At 58.3% G+C, this 15,297-nt stretch overlaps 2 protein-coding genes across 2 annotated transcripts; both read left to right on the forward strand.

The window, feature by feature from the left end:
• Positions 1-591: 591 nt before the first annotated feature.
• On the forward strand, positions 592-3,852 carry LOC131503451 (testis-specific Y-encoded protein 3-like). The gene is made up of 7 exons (XM_058714920.1): positions 592-907; positions 1,070-1,695; positions 2,388-2,465; positions 2,610-2,721; positions 2,814-2,957; positions 3,051-3,137; positions 3,672-3,852. Exons 1-7 carry the CDS (start codon positions 592-594, stop codon positions 3,698-3,700), a joined length of 1,392 nt encoding a protein of 463 aa, XP_058570903.1. The 3' UTR covers positions 3,701-3,852.
• A 6,180-nt stretch (positions 3,853-10,032) lies between these two features.
• On the forward strand, positions 10,033-12,743 carry LOC131503453 (testis-specific Y-encoded protein 8-like). Its single transcript, XM_058714921.1, has 6 exons — positions 10,033-10,344; positions 10,507-10,737; positions 11,956-12,078; positions 12,172-12,283; positions 12,421-12,566; positions 12,672-12,743. The coding sequence occupies exons 1-6, from the start codon at positions 10,033-10,035 to the stop codon at positions 12,741-12,743; spliced, it is 996 nt and encodes a 331-aa protein (XP_058570904.1).
• Positions 12,744-15,297: the final 2,554 nt, after the last annotated feature.

Consider the following 15,297-nt stretch of genomic DNA (forward strand, 5'->3'; position numbering starts at 1 on the left):
AACGGTGGCGGTGTACATGGGAAAAGCGTGGAGGTCCCCCTTTACCCGTGTGTATAGACAGCCGCGTGCCCAGCGCAGCGTGGAATGCAAAGGTCGCTTTCGCATGGCCAGAAGCCAAACAGGGCACCCAGAGCGCACAGAGGGCCGGCTGCAAGCCCCCCGGAGGAGTTGCCCCGCACGGGGCCCACAGCCTTCCTGCCTATGCAACAGACGCGCCCCAGTTTCCTGGTGACCTAGGGGCGGGACCGCCGAAGCCACGCACGCCACCGTCCCTATGATTGGTCCCGAAGGCAGTGAAGCAGCCTGGGCGTGGCTTGGAGCTCCCTCAGCCTCAAAGCCGCAGGCGCACACCTCTCACCACAAAGGCCTCCGAGGCAGCATCGGCATGGCGATAGCCACCGCCGAGGCATCCTGGGTACAGCACCATGCGCATGCGCCCCCTCGACGTTTGGGCTCTGGGAGGAAGGGGGAGCGAGTTGCCAGCCATTGCCCTCAGGGCTCCACTGACTGGGTCTGGGGAGGGGGGCCGTGCTTTCACGTCCCGCTTCGTCGCCGGTAGGAGCCACAGTTGGTGTCTCGGGCCGGGGCCGCATGTTGCGCGACTCGTGTTTCCGAAACACTGGGGACGCCCGGAGGCCCCATGCCGCCTTCGACCGGGAAGGGGGCGGTCGAGAGACGAGGGCCCGTGGGGACACTGGGCGTCCGGCAGCGCCGGAGGTGCCGCAGGCCGAAGGCTTGCAGGCCACAAGCGAACAGCCTGTGCAGGAAGGCCAGGCCCGACCCGAGAGGCAGGTGGGCGGCCCCAGCGAGATATCGGTGCCGCTGGTGCATGACATAATGGCGGTGGAGGCGCTGTGGGGCCTGGTGGAGGAGGAGGTTGAGGTGCCGGCCGCGGAAGAGGACACGCGTGGGGAAGAGGGGCATGACCAGAGGAAGAAGGGGGAGGAGGACGAGGAGCAGGAGCAGGGGAAGGACAAGGTCCAAGTTCACGAGGAGAAGGACCTGAAGGACGAGGGGGAGCAGCAGGAACAGAAGAGCAGAAGGAGGAGGAGGAGGAAGAGGGGGAGAGGCAGCAGGAGTCAAAGATTAGAAGGAGGACGAGCAGCAGAAGCCCAAGCAGAAGGAGGAAGAGCGGAAGGAGGAGGAGTTGGCGGAAATGAAAGGGGAGGAGCAGGAGCACCAGGGTGTACAAGCGGGCGCGGCCGTGGCGGTGGAGGCATCGGCGGCGGCAGTGGCAGGGGAAGGGGACCAGGAGGAGGAGCAGGAGGAGGAAGGGAAGGCGTGGGAGCCATCCAAGGGAGAGCAGAATTGCAAACGGAGGAGGAAGAGGAGCAGGAGAAGGGAGCGCTGGAGGAGCAGCAGCAGGGCGAGGAGGAGGAGGAGGGAAAGGAGGACAAGGAGGAGCGGGAGGAGGAGGAGGAACAGAAGCCGAGTGAGCAGGAAGGCCGATGGGTGGAAGAAGCCCAGGAGCTGCAGGTGAAGCAGCAGAAGAAGGAGCGGGTAGAGTCAGGCCTCCGTCCTTGCCCTTCCCCACTGGAGGCTCTGGAGGCCCTTCAGATAGAGCTACAGCCGGTGAATAAACAAGCCAGCCGGGAGCACGCTCGACTCCAACTCAGGATGTGGCAGAGGCGGCAGCGTCATCTGGAACAGAGAAGTGCCCTTATCCAGGGCATCCGTGGTTTCTGGGCCAAGGCTGTATCCTTCCTGCTGCTGGTGGAGGGTCCAGAGGGGGCTGGGCTTGCGCAAGAGGAAGGAAAGGGAGGTGACATTTAGAGGAACCCAGGACAGGGACTGGAGCTAAGCCGCGCTCCAGTGGCCGGGAACGTGCAAACGTGATCCCATCCGGCGGTCCTGGCTCTGCAATGAGTGTGGGAGGAGGGCAGTGCCGGGGTGGGGGAGGCATGTGTGCTTTACGTCGCACCTGGCACGGAAACAGCGCTGGGAGAGTGGGGAGTGGCGGTGGAGGTCCAGGCCAGGACGGGGAAATGACCGAGGGCTTCTTCCCACACAAAGCCGCGTGGGGGCACGTTTCTGGGTCCCGCTAAGCATCTTGCTGCGGGGAAGGCGATGTGAATGCCCACTGGTTGGCGCGAGACCGGATGTGTGCTGTCTGGCTGTGTGGAAGTAAGCGTCCTCAGTGTCCTCATGAGCACACAAGGCTAGGCGTGGTTGCGGGCGTCTGGGCATGCACAGCCTCCTGTGCGTGTCTAGCAGAGCCCTGCGCGATCCTGACACCCCGTGGGCCTGGACGCAGCCTGTGGGGAGGGCTTGAGACCCTGGGGGAGGACGTCAGTCCCGGGGGGAGGACGCCTGGATGCTGTCCACACGTGTTCTCTGCTTCGAGCTCTCTCATGCCCAGCACCTGAAGGCTCTTTGACCTGCAGCAGTTTGTGAACCACCCTCAGATGTCAGCCCTGATTAGTAAGCCCGATGAAAGCATGCTTCGCCACATGACCAATTTGAAGGTCGGCCTGGGAGTGGGAGGTGGTGTGGGGGGCTGGCCGTGTGGGGAGGGGAGGTGGTGGGGAGAAGTGACGTGTTCCTTCCTCAGGGGAGGGAGGGTGTCCTGGAAGAAGATTTCACATTTCTGCCCCACTGTACCACGGCAGGTGGAGGAACACAAGTTTCCCAGGGAATGCCGGAAGATCCTGCTGTTTTTTGTCAAGAACTCCTACTTCCAGAATGAAGTCGTTACGAAGGAGTATGTCCTAGGCCTTGCTGGTAAGTGTCCCCTGACTGCATGGGCGGCAGTGGGTGGAGGGTTGAATGTGACTGGTTCTCTGGCGCCGTCTCACATACTCGTCTTCCTGCAGGGTATAGGGCGTCTCATTCCAGTCCCATCCAGTGGCACCCAAGGTACAGACAGGAGGCCTACAGACGCAGGCATGACAACAGCAGCCTCAACTTCTTCAACTGGTTCTCTGACCACAGCTTTGCCGGCTCTAGCAGGATTGCTGAGGGGGGGCCCTGTAACAAGGAAGGGAGGTGATTTTCATGGGTTCCCCCACTGCGTGGGATAGCTACCTGAGGCCTGGCCTGTCTCCCCTACCAGATAATCATAGAGGATCTTTGGCCCAATCCCCTGCCGTATTTAAAGATGAAGGAGGCCCCAGGAGAGAGAACTGAGAGGGAAAGAGGTGAGCAGCCAAGGGTGTGGGCACTGAAATGTGTGCCGTGGGGTCCGTGGCACAATTCTCTTCTGCATGGAGGCACCGAGACTCACAGTGGCACAGGAGGTGACACCAGGTCAAAAGGGCATCGGCCTGAGACGGGGAGTCTTAAGAAGTAACGTGTCAAAGAGCCTTTTCCCTTTGGGGAGCCTGAAGGTGGGAAGGGGGCTAGACAAAAAGAATGAGCAAAGCGGGACAACCAAAGCTGGCTCATCAGATAGCACGGTGACAACTGTCATTCCCGGACCATGAACCCCACCGTCAGGCCTCCTACCACCATCCCACATGTTGTCTGGCTTCGGGAGCCCCTTGTCAGCTTTGGCACAGCTTATCACACCCTCCCATTCTACTTTCCGTTTGGAAACATTCAAGCAACCTTAATCAGGGCCAAGATCAGACTCTCACCTGTCCTGTGTGTGTGTGTGTGTGTGTGTGTGTGTGTGTGTGTGTGTGTCTGTGTGTGTGTCTGTGTGTGTGTCTGTGTGTACCCATATATCCCAGGGATATGCACGATCTTGAGAAGAGTATGAAGGAGCATCGCACTTCATCGACCCCAGTGGAAACCCTTCCGATGCTCACCGATGGTCCACAAGATTCTCCTGCCCACGAAATGAGGACAAGGGTGGTGGTGACACGTGGCGCAGGGCGGGGGTCCAATACATTTGAAGAAATATAGAATGGGAGATAAATATCATGAAGCGATTTGTGTGTCTTCCTCTCAGGTACGCTCTGGGGCGTGTCCATGTATACATGCGGCTGTCCAGGGGTGTAAGTGTTCTGTGCCTGCACATTGGAGTTGCAAGGAAGGGCGGGACGTAGGACATTGTCCGTAGGGATGGGTCACACATTGGGATTGCATGTGAGGTCAGTAAGATTGAAGCAATGGGGACTTGAGTGAGGGAGGCCAGGGCACAAACCTGAGAGAAAGGCCAGTGCCCAGGTTCCTATCTTTCCTGTGAAAAGGAGGAAATTCAAGGAAATGGAGACGCCAGCACAGGCCAGGGAGGTCCAATATTCAGGGTTTGGGCATGTCCATGATGGTGCCCCCAGAATCCCGCATGGGGACACCCTCAGTCATGTTGACTGAACCGCCACACAGGGAGGAATTCCCAGGGTTGATTACCCTCTGGTTTTCAGACGTCTCCCAATGCAGACTGTCTTGGGGACAAGGTCAGGATCTCAGGACCAGCCATACATATTTGAGGGATTGTGAGCAGGTTGTAAGATTGGTGTCCAGGGGAAGGAACCGAGGGACCAGAGGGAGAGTGGGTGGGTAAGACCGATGAAGTTCTGCTTCAGGCACAGTTGACAGGGACAACGTACACGCTGCAGAGAAAACAGCCCACTACAGTCTCACGCAACTCCAAAATCACAGCCAACTTTTCTGGTTCCACTTCCTGAAGCTGAGCCTCCCAAACACCGCTTCACTTATTCACACACACACGCACACACACACACACACACACACGACTCCTGAAGGAGTCCTAGTACTGATGCCCTTGTGTGAACTTCGCTGTTTCTGAAAAGACCTCTGGTTACGAATGGGTGTCCCAGATTGCAAGCCAACAGAGGGGAGGGTCGCGGGGAGGTGGAGCTCTTACAGGGCACGAACACGCCATCCTCTCTCGTGTGCCCTCTGCCCTCTCATCATCAGCCGTGATGAGTCGGGTGATGTTCTTCCTCTGTGTCCACAGGCTTAAGCCCTGTGTCCAACACGCCATGTGAGACTTGTGAAAAGACTCCCAAGTGCAAACACCAACAGGCGCTCAGGGAGGTCGCGTCGTCCCAGGCAGCCTGTGTTCCTTTGCCTGAGTGCCAGGACAAAGGCTGCCTCAGCCACATAGGGAACGATGGACTTGTGAGGCCTTAGCATTCTGTGCAGAGGTGCCGGGCAGGCCTGGAGCTTAGAAAGGACTGGGACGAGCCTCACCTGCGACGACGTGAGTGCGGGGGTACTCCTTACAGAGCAGATGGCTGCTTGCCAGAGATGTCTGTGCTAGGGATGGGGCAAAAGCTCCACCGTGCTAGCAGTGCAGTAGACAGAGTTCAGCCTTGTCCATCTCAGGCTCTTCTGTATCCCCAAGTAACACGGCCCCCAGCACAGCGTGCCTGAGAGTGACATCCCGACACTAATATTCCTGTCTCCCAAGCTGCCCAAGCCCCCCAGGATCCCCACTGCACAGCTCTGCAGTACAAGAGCCTTCTCTGCAGTGGCTCTATTCCAGAGAAGGCGAGGGCAGTCCCAATGCATGGAGGCCTCTTGTCCCTCTCAGTATGCAGACAACATGGTCAGCAGCGTGTCACCAGGCTGTGGAGTTGAGGATCTGTGCAACCAAGCCTTACCTCTTCCAGGGCGGAAGCTGTCGCACTCTCTAGAAGGGAAGGCAGGTCTTTCTCTCGCTGCTGTCTGCACACTGCCTGGAGAAGCACGTCTTCTCAGCTGCTTGATGTGTAAATGCCAGGGTACTCAGGAAAAGCTCCCTGTGCTGACCCGAGTCTTTGGGTGTGAACATCCAAAGAAAGTATGGCCCATGATTCTGCAGTGGGAATACGGCCTCAGTGGTCATGAGGCTGGGCCCCTTGGGGCATCTTTCTGCACAAGCAGGCCGTTACTTGATAGGTCTTGCCGAGCAGGAACACTTTACGGGACAGGTGAACACAGGGTCCCCCAAACGTTAATATCTCCAGCCAATACCTCCTTAGGGGCCAGGGTGACGTTTCCGCCCGGCCTGTCCCAAAGACAAGGTACGGACAAGGTGTGGGTGTGGTTGCACTCACGGCCCCCAGAGCCAAACCCTCAAGTGTGGACACATGAGGTCCGTGGTCAGAGGCCTTGGTGCTCTGTGTCCGAGGGATTACAGCCCTCATGCTGCACACACGGCAGCCCCAGATTTCCTCCCTTATGCGCAGCAATCCCTGGGGAGCCCTAGGGTCCAGGAGCTGCTAAACCGCCTGCACAACTGTATCTGCTGCCCAGCGGCCTCTTCCACCCCAACATCAGCGTGTGTGGGCTCCAGAGTGCTGTCCCTTGAGAGAGGACACCCTCAGCAATTCAGGAGCCTTCTGACTTCCATGTTCCTGAACCACACGTGTCTCTCATTGGTCTGTCGGTATCGTCATGTTGTCCTCTATGCACAGGAAATGTCTTGCTTTGCCTGTGCTCCTCTGTCTCCCTGAGTGAGCCCTGGCGTGTTTGTGTCTTTTCCTGGCTTTGCCTGTGCCGACACCTCTCTGGTGATGCCTCCTTGCCTGGCCTAAGTGGGCACAGCTGTACCCGTGTAACCGCCTTCGTCTCTGCACACCTGTGTCTTGTGTCAGCTGTGGCTCTGGTGGCCTCTCTTGACTTTGATGTATGCTTCTGCGCTTGAGTGTGTTTCCCTCTGAATTCAAACCCTTTCTTCCACTGACAGATCCAATTGCTGTCCTGCTGTCAGGTGGAGGGGCTTCTGCGCATTCTGTTTTGTGTTCCAGGAGCCAGAAATCCTTCCGTGCCTGGAGGACCTTCGTCAGAGGATTGGCCATGCACTCACTGCCAGCCAGTTCATGTCCCCAAATGCAGCTGCCTTGCTGTGAGCATGCAGTCACACCTCTATTTTCTGTCCCTCTGTTTTCAAACCCTTTGCACCTGAGGGGCTCAAACGTCACTGGCCTGCACCTTGCACATGCAGGCGTAAATTGTGTAAAGCGGTCCAGCAACGTTTTCCCACTTACTCTTTTGCCATGTGGCATGTTCCTGGCTGGGAGAGACTTTCCCCTGCCAGTGTGTGTCTCGTTTCCGTGTGCCTCCTGTGTGTTCTGGTCCCTAATTTGTCCATTACGTCCTACCTGGGAGTCTGATTCATGTTTGCGGGAACGAGGCTGACCCCTGTGACTGCTGGGTTCTGAGCTCAGCTTAGTCCCCCAGGACTAGTGCGTGAGTGAGGGACACAACGGGCAGTGACGGATGTGCCCGTATCCTTCACGTGCAAGCGCTCCGTCCAGCCACCTTCACCGGGACATTTCTCAGCGACCCCTCTTTGTTTGTGGTGAGAGCCCTTGCCTCTGAGAAATCTGACGAGGCGGTGAAGCATTGCTTACGGCTGCCCTGTGCAAGTTAGATCTCCAGAACTCATGCACACGGCAGGACTGCATCTTCACACCCGAGGCCCGACACCTCCTCATCGCACCCTCCCCTGATTAACACCACTCTGCTCTCTGGTGGACTGCATGCCTTTAACTCCTTTAGTCTCCTCAGGAATCCATCAGGCAGGGCTCACCACCACTGTGCTTCTGTCAGGGGCTGGCCTCTTTCAGTGAGCCCCGTGCTTTCTGCACCGATGCTCAATGCACCCGCCCAAGGGTGAGCCACACTAAGCCCGGCGGCGAGCCCTTTGGCCCTACGTTTCCCACCTATGTGCTTGGTGGCAGAGGTGCACAAGGAGCCCGCCTGCATGCGTGTCCCAGGTCCTCCACAGGGTACAAAGTACCGCCTCAGGAGGCTGATCCGCATCACACGGGCATAGCTCTGCTTGCACGTGTTAGCCTTTCGTATCATACAGGCAGCGCAGACTTAGAAATCCCGCCACCTGCTTACAACTATCCAGCCCTCGTGCTTCTGCAGACGCTCTGTGTCTGTACAGACATTTGAGTCACGGTCTCATGACCTTCCAATACAGCTTGATGGTCTGTCCTTAGCCTACAGCCTGGGATGCGGTTCTCACTCATTGTCCTCCCCTCGGGTGCCAGTTTCCTCCATCACTGTGGTGGAAGGTAAGCTTTATAACCATCCATTGGCTTGACAGTACTGGGCGGATCACCTGTCTGCGTCCGGGGATCCGAAGGAGACCTTGGCTCTTTTGCTCACGGTGCACCCTTTCTCCGTGATGAGTCGCTTTGGATGAGAAGCTTGCCAGAGGCGAGGGTTCTCAGAGTTGAGCACATTTCCTGGGCATCTGTGAGAACCTCGTTGGTTCCACTCAGACAGCATTGACATTCATGCATGTGCAGCCTCTGCCTTTGCTTGAGTTTGCTGAGCTTTGGGACGTGATTTCTTCCCGCACGTGCTGTGCCTAAATCTCTGCTGTGTCTTTCCGGCAGTCCTGTTTCCTGTCTCCTGCTGGTAACTACAGGGCTTCCAGCAGCCCTGTGGGGATCGGGTCCTGGTGTTCTTCCCTGCGGTGCCCTCTTCCTCACCCCGAATGACCTCAGTCATTCCTCAGTCTAGGAAGCTAGAACTAGCTTCCTTCTAGTTCAGGGTTCGTTTCAGACTGCCCTTAAGGTCCAGGTCGGAGTGGTGCCTTTTGTGCTGAGGGCTGACCACTGTACAGCATTCGTCTCTGTGCAAATTGCACAGGTGAATTTCACCAGGTGAAACTGCACACTGCAGTTGCCCTGTCTTCAGAGTCAGCCCACCTGTCTCTGCCTCGGCTGCCCCTGCTCTCCTTCCTCCTACCCTCTCCTTGCCTCCCCCTCCCTTGTCTTCTTCCTGTCCCTCCCTCCCACTTTCCTTCCAGCTCTCTTTGTCTTCGTCTCCCTCCTCTCCATCACTACTGCCTCCCCCTGTCTCCGCCGGTCTTCCTTGTAATAGGTGCCCCTCTGTCTCTTCTTGTCTTGCTCCTCCTCCCTGTCAGTCCCGCCAATCTCCCTGGGACTCTCCCTCTCCAGGCCGGTCTTCCCCTCCACTCGTCCTTCCTTCATCTGCTTGCACGTGTCTCTCTCTCTCCCTCTATAGCTCCCTCTCTCTGTGTGTCTCTTTCTCGCTGTCTCTCTCAGTGGACCTTCTGTGTCTGGGTGCATGCTTCTTCAGAATTCTCGTTGGCGCCTGGGAAATGTGAAGGGAACTCGTCTGCTATCGTGTGTACTAGTGAAAGCAGGCACGGGGCTTTCTCAGAGACAGACACAGACAAGTTTGCAATACTCGGTGAAGGGCCCCCTAAGTGCCCTGCTTGGTTGGAGTCGTCCTTCTTTTAGTGGAAGGTTAGATTTCCGGACCGGAGCAAACTGCTAAATCCTACTACCCCACCTCCCTGGCCCTCTGCACGGAGATCAGTAGGGCACCAGTGGCAGATGGGGCTCTGGGGTTGTTCTTTGCTCTGATTTGCAGTGCAGTGAGGTCTACTGAGCTGCTTTCTGGCAGGGACACGGCACTGGGGTGGATCTAGGGTGGGTGTCACCGGTTCTGGGTGGGCACCCACCTTACCGCTGCCCTCAGCCTGACGGCCAGGGAGGAGAAACCGTGCGGACGGCCATGTGGCCCCAGTAGGCGCGACACCTAAGGACTTCTCCAGGCCTTGCCCCAGCTTCATGAAGAAGGGGCAAGGGACGGAGCATGCAGTGGCTCACGGCGTGGACGTTCCTGTGCTGAATGCTCTGGTGCCCGTACTGAGGCCTCTGGGGAAAGGGTGTACAAGCGACCACAGATTGTGTGATACCGGGGACCTCGCAAGTCAGGCCTGGAAGGTGACAGCGCTGAAGAGGACATGCGGCAAAACGGGGCTCACGCTGGTGGCTGGGCACTTGCTCCAGAGCCCGGACCGGCCGCTGGCGCGCGCTTGCTGGCCACCAGCACCCTGTCTTGCTGTCTTGCAACTCATTGTTCCGCGAAGCTGGCCAGCGGGCCTGACCTGCCCTGGAACCACTTCGCCCCAGGCCGCATGCGCCCACTCTTCACTGCCTCTGTCTCGGCCCCTCCTCCACAGCAGCCACAGCCAATGCGGAGTCCTCAAATCCCAGAGCCTGTGCGCCTGCGCCCAACTTGGGCGGGCTGAGGCGGGAGGCAGCAGGGAGCTAAAGGTCTTGCGGCCAAGGCTCCCCCCACCGGCTGCCATTTCCCTGTCCTTGTCCTGAGGCTGCCCTAGCTACACTGGGGCCGGGGCGGAGAGTCATGGCCAGCGTGTCGCGGTCCGGAAAAAGCAGCGATTCCCGTCGACCCTGGACCCTGATCGTCCCGGATGAGAAAGGTCGAGAGTCCCGGACCCGCGGGAGTGCAGGGGCGCTGGAGGGCGTGGGTTGGCCGCAGTCCCCAGGTTCAGGGGCGGCAAGCGCCCATCGTGTGCAGGAAGCCCAGGCCGGGTGTGAGATACAGGTGGCAAGCCCAGCGGAGGAATTGGTGCTGATATTGGATGACGGAATGGTGGCGGCTGAGGTGGTGATCGGGGAGGAGGAAGAGGACGGCGGGGGGGCGACCGAGGAAGAGGTGGCTGGAGAGGAGAATTCTGAGGAAGCCAAGCCAGAAGCAGAGGACATGCACGAGGAGGAGGAGGTGGAAGTTGAGAGACAGCAGCAGGAGGAGATTCAGGAGCAAGAGGAGAAGCGCGAGGCAGATGCAGAGGCGGAGGAGGGGCCCCCGCTCTCACAGGAGCTGCAGCAGCGAGAGCCAGCGCTGCGTCCTGCCTCAGCCCAGGACCCACTGGCAGTGCTGGAGCGTCTTCAGCTGGAGATCAGCGCTGGGAATGCCCAGGATTCCAGGGCCTTACGGCGGCTGAAGCGCAGGATTCTTCGGAGGCGGATTTCTCACCTGGATCACAGAAGGGCCGTCATCAAGCACATCCCTGGCTTCTGGGCCCAGGCGGTATCCTTCCTTGTGCTGGTGGGTGATGGCGGGGGCTGTTGTGCAGGAGGGCTGGGCACTGAGAGCAGGGTGCCTCAGGGCGATGGCCCCGAGGGAGGAGAGCTGGGGAATGGTCCCTGGCCCTGGGTTGGTGTGGTCTGGGATCCAGTGTAAGGCCTTGCACAGGGGCGGTTGTTGGGCACGGGGGGACCCGGGGACTTGGAGCTGCTTCCTCTTGGTCTCCGCCAACATTGGCCTGCAGGCTGCTCTCAAACATTATTTGCGGACGCGAGTCATGTGTCCCCATGCTACCAGAGCTAGGGTAGCACAAAGCAGCCTTCACTCAGAGCAGATAAAGCAAGGAAATATTTCGCTGCAAAATGGGAGAGTTACACAGGCCGCACACCCACCTTCACATTCACAGGCTGTGCACGGTTTCTTAGCAGTTCCGTCAAAGGAGAGCTTTTCAGACACACACTCATGGCCTTTAGTGGAAGCACGCCACGCCCCTTTGCCAGACAGTAGGACGACTCAGACCCACTCCGAACGGGGTACAAGCTGCCTGCACAGACCCTGACATACACACACACACACACACACACACACACACACACACACACAGGATTCTCTCCTGGTATGTCCACCGCTGCTTCCCTCTCTGTCCTCAGGCTCCGGCTGGGTCCCACCCATGTCTTTCTCTCCGGACTGGCTGTGTCACTGTGTCTATTTCTTTTCCCTCCTCGGCCCTCCTCGTCCGTGCTTCTTGATCTCTTTCTCCCTCCCACACCCTCCGCTTGCATCGTAAGTGGGCAGTCGGGTTCCTGTAAGCCATGTTCTTCCATCTGCACTCAGAAGGCTGGTGACAACCTAGGTCTTCACGGGAATATGCCAAGAAACCCAGCCGTGAGGAGGGGTCAGTGCACAGGCCGACATCCCAAGCTATGATGGGCTGCTGGCAGCCCACACAGGTCAGATATAGGAAGGAACTGTGAGGAGTGCAGGCAGTGGAGTCTCTCCCTGCTGTGTGCAGACAGCGTGGGAGGTACAGGAAGCCAACGGACTGCCCAGTGTCGATGGGGTCTGATGCATTTGCAGAGGCTGAGGAGTGTGGGGACTAGTGTTTCCTGGTGTTTCTGCAAATGCCATGATCCCGTCCTTTGCTCTTAGCCTGGGAGGTTTGGAGGGGGTGTGTGTCTGTTTCCACAGCATCTGAAGGCACAGCTCCTTGACACAGCACAGATTCTGAATCACCCCCAGTTGTCGGCCATGATGGGTGCCCAGGACAAAGACGTGCTCAGCTACGTGGTCGACTTGGAGGTCAGACCGGGGAGGCTGTGGCTGGGGGCCGTCCCGTCGGGTGTGGGATTTGGGCGGGAGAGGGTGAGGCAAAGGTGCTCACCCTCACAGCCAGGCAAGTAGCTCGGGAGCCCGAGGGAGGACACTTGCCCCCTCCTGTCCCATTGCTCACGGCAGGTGGAAGAAGTGGGCCATCCCAAGTACCGCTGCAGAGTGATGTTTTTCTTTGGGGCCAACCCGTACTTCCGGAACCCAGTGATCATTAAGGAGTATCAGCTTAGCTTTGCTGGTAGGGTGTGGGTCCCATGATGGTGCGGGGCAGGGGGTGAGGAGCATGAATCAGGGGCATGCGGGAGGGCGACGGGGAGGGGGAGGTGGGTGGGGAGGAGGCCATCAGGTTGCTCCTCAAATCCTCTCTTCCTGCAGGCTACAGGGCATCGCATTCCACTCCAGTCCAGTGGTTCTGGGATTATGAACGTGGAGCTCCCAGTCGCAGGCATGACCCCACCAGGCTTAACTTGTTGAACTGGCTGTGTGAGCACAGCTGCCCAGGGGCGAACAGGATTGCCGAGGTGGGGCCCCTGAGGCCTTCGTCAGCAGTGGGAATGTGGGTGGCCCCCGGCCAGAGAGGAGAATGGGCTATGCCCAATGTGGTGCCGGCCTGTGTCCCCTTCCAGATCATCATCGAGGACCTGTGGCCCAATCCCCTGCAGTACTACCTGAGGGAGGAAGGGACCAGAAGACAGTGATCTGACGTGCGCACGTGTCGGTGAGAACCCCAGTATGCGGTGTGTTGACCTGTGTGTTGTATGGGCAAGGGAACGTGGGCCAGACATTGGCTTGGAAATGGAAGGTCCGCCGAGACAGGGACACAGGTAGCATGGGGAGAGGGTGGGAGGATGACAGGGGACCTGCACAGACTCAGCTGCAAACACACAGAGGGTCGAAGCCTGCAAACCAAATGCAGTTGTGCTGTGGGCTGGGGCTTTGGAGAGCAACTCAGGACGAGCAATGCTTCTCCACCACAAATGCTCCCCGTGGATGTCCGCCCTCTCCCGGACTTCCCCCTGCTCCTTCAGTCTGGATTTGCCTGCCAGTCTTTGGGTCAGGAGCTGACGTGTCCCCAGACGCCACTGTGGTGAGAATCTCGCACTTCCTTCCATGTGCCCCACCACGCCATGTCCTCGCGCAACCTCACAGCCATTCTTAGAACTGGTCCAAGGCCATTGGGGGCTGGAAATGAATCCCTGGGTGAGAAAGCAAGGGGGATCGCAAAAGGGCGAGGCACAAGAGTGACACCAGCTGGGAAGTATTTGCCAATATCCCGTATCATTCTTGGTGTCTGTTGCGTGGGGGTGTGTGTGTGAGCGTGTACGCAAATGTGTCTGCGTGTGCCCACATGAGTCAGGGGCTCTGCATCTGTGTGGGGTGAATGCGCAGACCTTCTATCTTTGCCCATGCAGAAACAATGGAGGACACCACGAGTGCTGGAAGAGATGGGTGGATGAGTCTCCTGTCTTCTACGTGCCCCGGAGAGAATTGAGGAAGAGATAACGTGTGGCAGCCTTGAAGAGTTTCCATGATGTTTATGTGGACACATACAGGACGTTGAAAACCCTTCTGTTTGTGTGTGTGTGTGTGTGTGTGTATGTGTTTATGGGGACCTCAGGAGGGACGACGAGATCGGGACCTGAGTGTGACTGTCCTAGCCACTGCCCGGGTGATTCTGTGTGTGCAGGAGAGGTGCAGTCCTGGTGTGGGGCAGGTGTTGCCATGTGCACTGAGGCCTGCTTTCTTGGGCAGGCAGAGCCTGGAAAGAGGAGGAGGAAGAGACAGACCTGTTATTTGGAGACCTGTTGTATAGACCAAAGCCGAAAGGCAGGGAAGGGGATTGCACAGTGGGACCAGATTGGTCCATTGGGTCCTGGTACAGTGTGGCCAGGACTTGGTGGGATTCAGCCAGGACCGTCGCTCCCAGAAGGGTGTCCTGTCCTTGGTGAGATAGAATCCAGGGAGCAAAGCCTCCAGTCAGGATCAGAGCTAAGGCCCCGTGTCCCCGGAGAACTCAGGAGTAGGCAAGCTTCTCACAGTCGATGCCAGTATACCTTGCTGCTGCCTCCCACACCCGGGGCCCCTTTGACCCCGAGCCCTGTCCTCAGACAGTGGCTCAGGATGGGAGATGTGTGAGGGGAAGAGGCAGGTGTAGGTTGTGGGCAGCAGCGAGGCTTATGAGTGGGATTTCATGGAGAGAGTACGCGCGAGGGCGGAGATCCAGCGTGAGTTCCTGCGAGTGTGTGCGGGTGTCTGTGGCAAACTGGGCCTGAGATCCGTGGTGGTGCCGGCAGTGTGAGCGTGCATGTGTTCGTGCGATTGCGTAGCCGTGTGTCTCTGTGTGTGCAGGAGTGGGTGTGTAGCCGCTGGAGAGACAAGGAGAGACACATGGGTCTCTGTGGATGAGGTGCTTAGGTGGGACAGTCAGGTGCCAGAATACAAGAGTGCAGTCCCTTCCCTCCTGAGTCCTGATGGTAATCGGCAGGATGGGTGCAATCGTTGCTGTGCCAGCGGGCTCAAGTCAGGATGCAAAAGGGAAATTGGTGCAAGGTCAAGAGGGGGGCCGAGGGGAGGAAAGCCTGTGCCCAGTGGCCAGTGGACCACTTGTGAGTGAGTGTGCTTGTGTGTGTGTTAGTGTGTGTCTATGTGGGAGTGAGTGTGTGTGTGTGTGTGTGTGTGTGTGTGTGTGTGTGTGTGTGTGTTGCGTTGCCCTGGTGGGCCTACAGTAGCAAATACGTAGGGGCTACATGGTTGTGCCCAGGCTTTGTGCACAGAGTAGCTAGGGAACACAACCTGTCAGGCTACGTGGTGTGCAGGGGGCGTAGGTATTTCCCTGGAGGGAGCCGTCCAGCAAGAATGTCTGCTCTTGGCAGACGTGCCATGTTTTGTCACGAGTCAGCTCTTCCTCGGGGCTCTCCTCTCTGCTTCCTGTGCACCAGGCCCAGGGAAAGGGAGGAGCTTGGACCCTAGACCTCAGGTGACTTGAGACCCCCAGGGGTGCCATACAGGATGGTGTGTGGGGATCCGTGTGTGGATGGGCAGGTGAGCAGCCTGCCAGCTGCTCTCTGAGGGGACAGTTCCTTGCCAGCAACACCTCTCCCCGCAGCACAAGATCACCACTGTCGCTGCAGCTGGGCTGGGGACATGTCAAGGTGTGTCCCAGAACTCTGTTCCCCTTGCACGTAAGGGGTGCCAGAATGAGCCTCTCAGTCCCTGTGCGGGCGACCCTGATTAGCCTCAGACTTTGTCGAT

Source organism: Neofelis nebulosa, chromosome Y (assembly GCF_028018385.1).
Source record: "Neofelis nebulosa isolate mNeoNeb1 chromosome Y, mNeoNeb1.pri, whole genome shotgun sequence".
NCBI lineage: Eukaryota > Metazoa > Chordata > Mammalia > Carnivora > Felidae > Neofelis > Neofelis nebulosa.

Bases quoted from the DNA above. Each gene is read 5' to 3' on its own strand.
- LOC131503451 (XM_058714920.1), top strand. From the start codon at position 592: ATGTTGCGCGACTCGTGTTTCCGAAACACTGGGGACGCCCGGAGGCCC. The intron at 908-1,069 runs GTGGGGAAGAGG...AGAGGGGGAGAG, and splicing joins GGCCGCGGAAGAGGACACGC to GCAGCAGGAGTCAAAGATTA. The intron at 2,958-3,050 runs AGGGGGGGCCCT...GTCTCCCCTACC, and splicing joins CGGCTCTAGCAGGATTGCTG to AGATAATCATAGAGGATCTT.
- LOC131503453 (XM_058714921.1), top strand. From the start codon at position 10,033: ATGGCCAGCGTGTCGCGGTCCGGAAAAAGCAGCGATTCCCGTCGACCC. The intron at 10,345-10,506 runs GTGGCTGGAGAG...CCGCTCTCACAG, and splicing joins GGGGGGCGACCGAGGAAGAG to GAGCTGCAGCAGCGAGAGCC. The intron at 12,567-12,671 runs GTGGGGCCCCTG...GTCCCCTTCCAG, and splicing joins GGGCGAACAGGATTGCCGAG to ATCATCATCGAGGACCTGTG.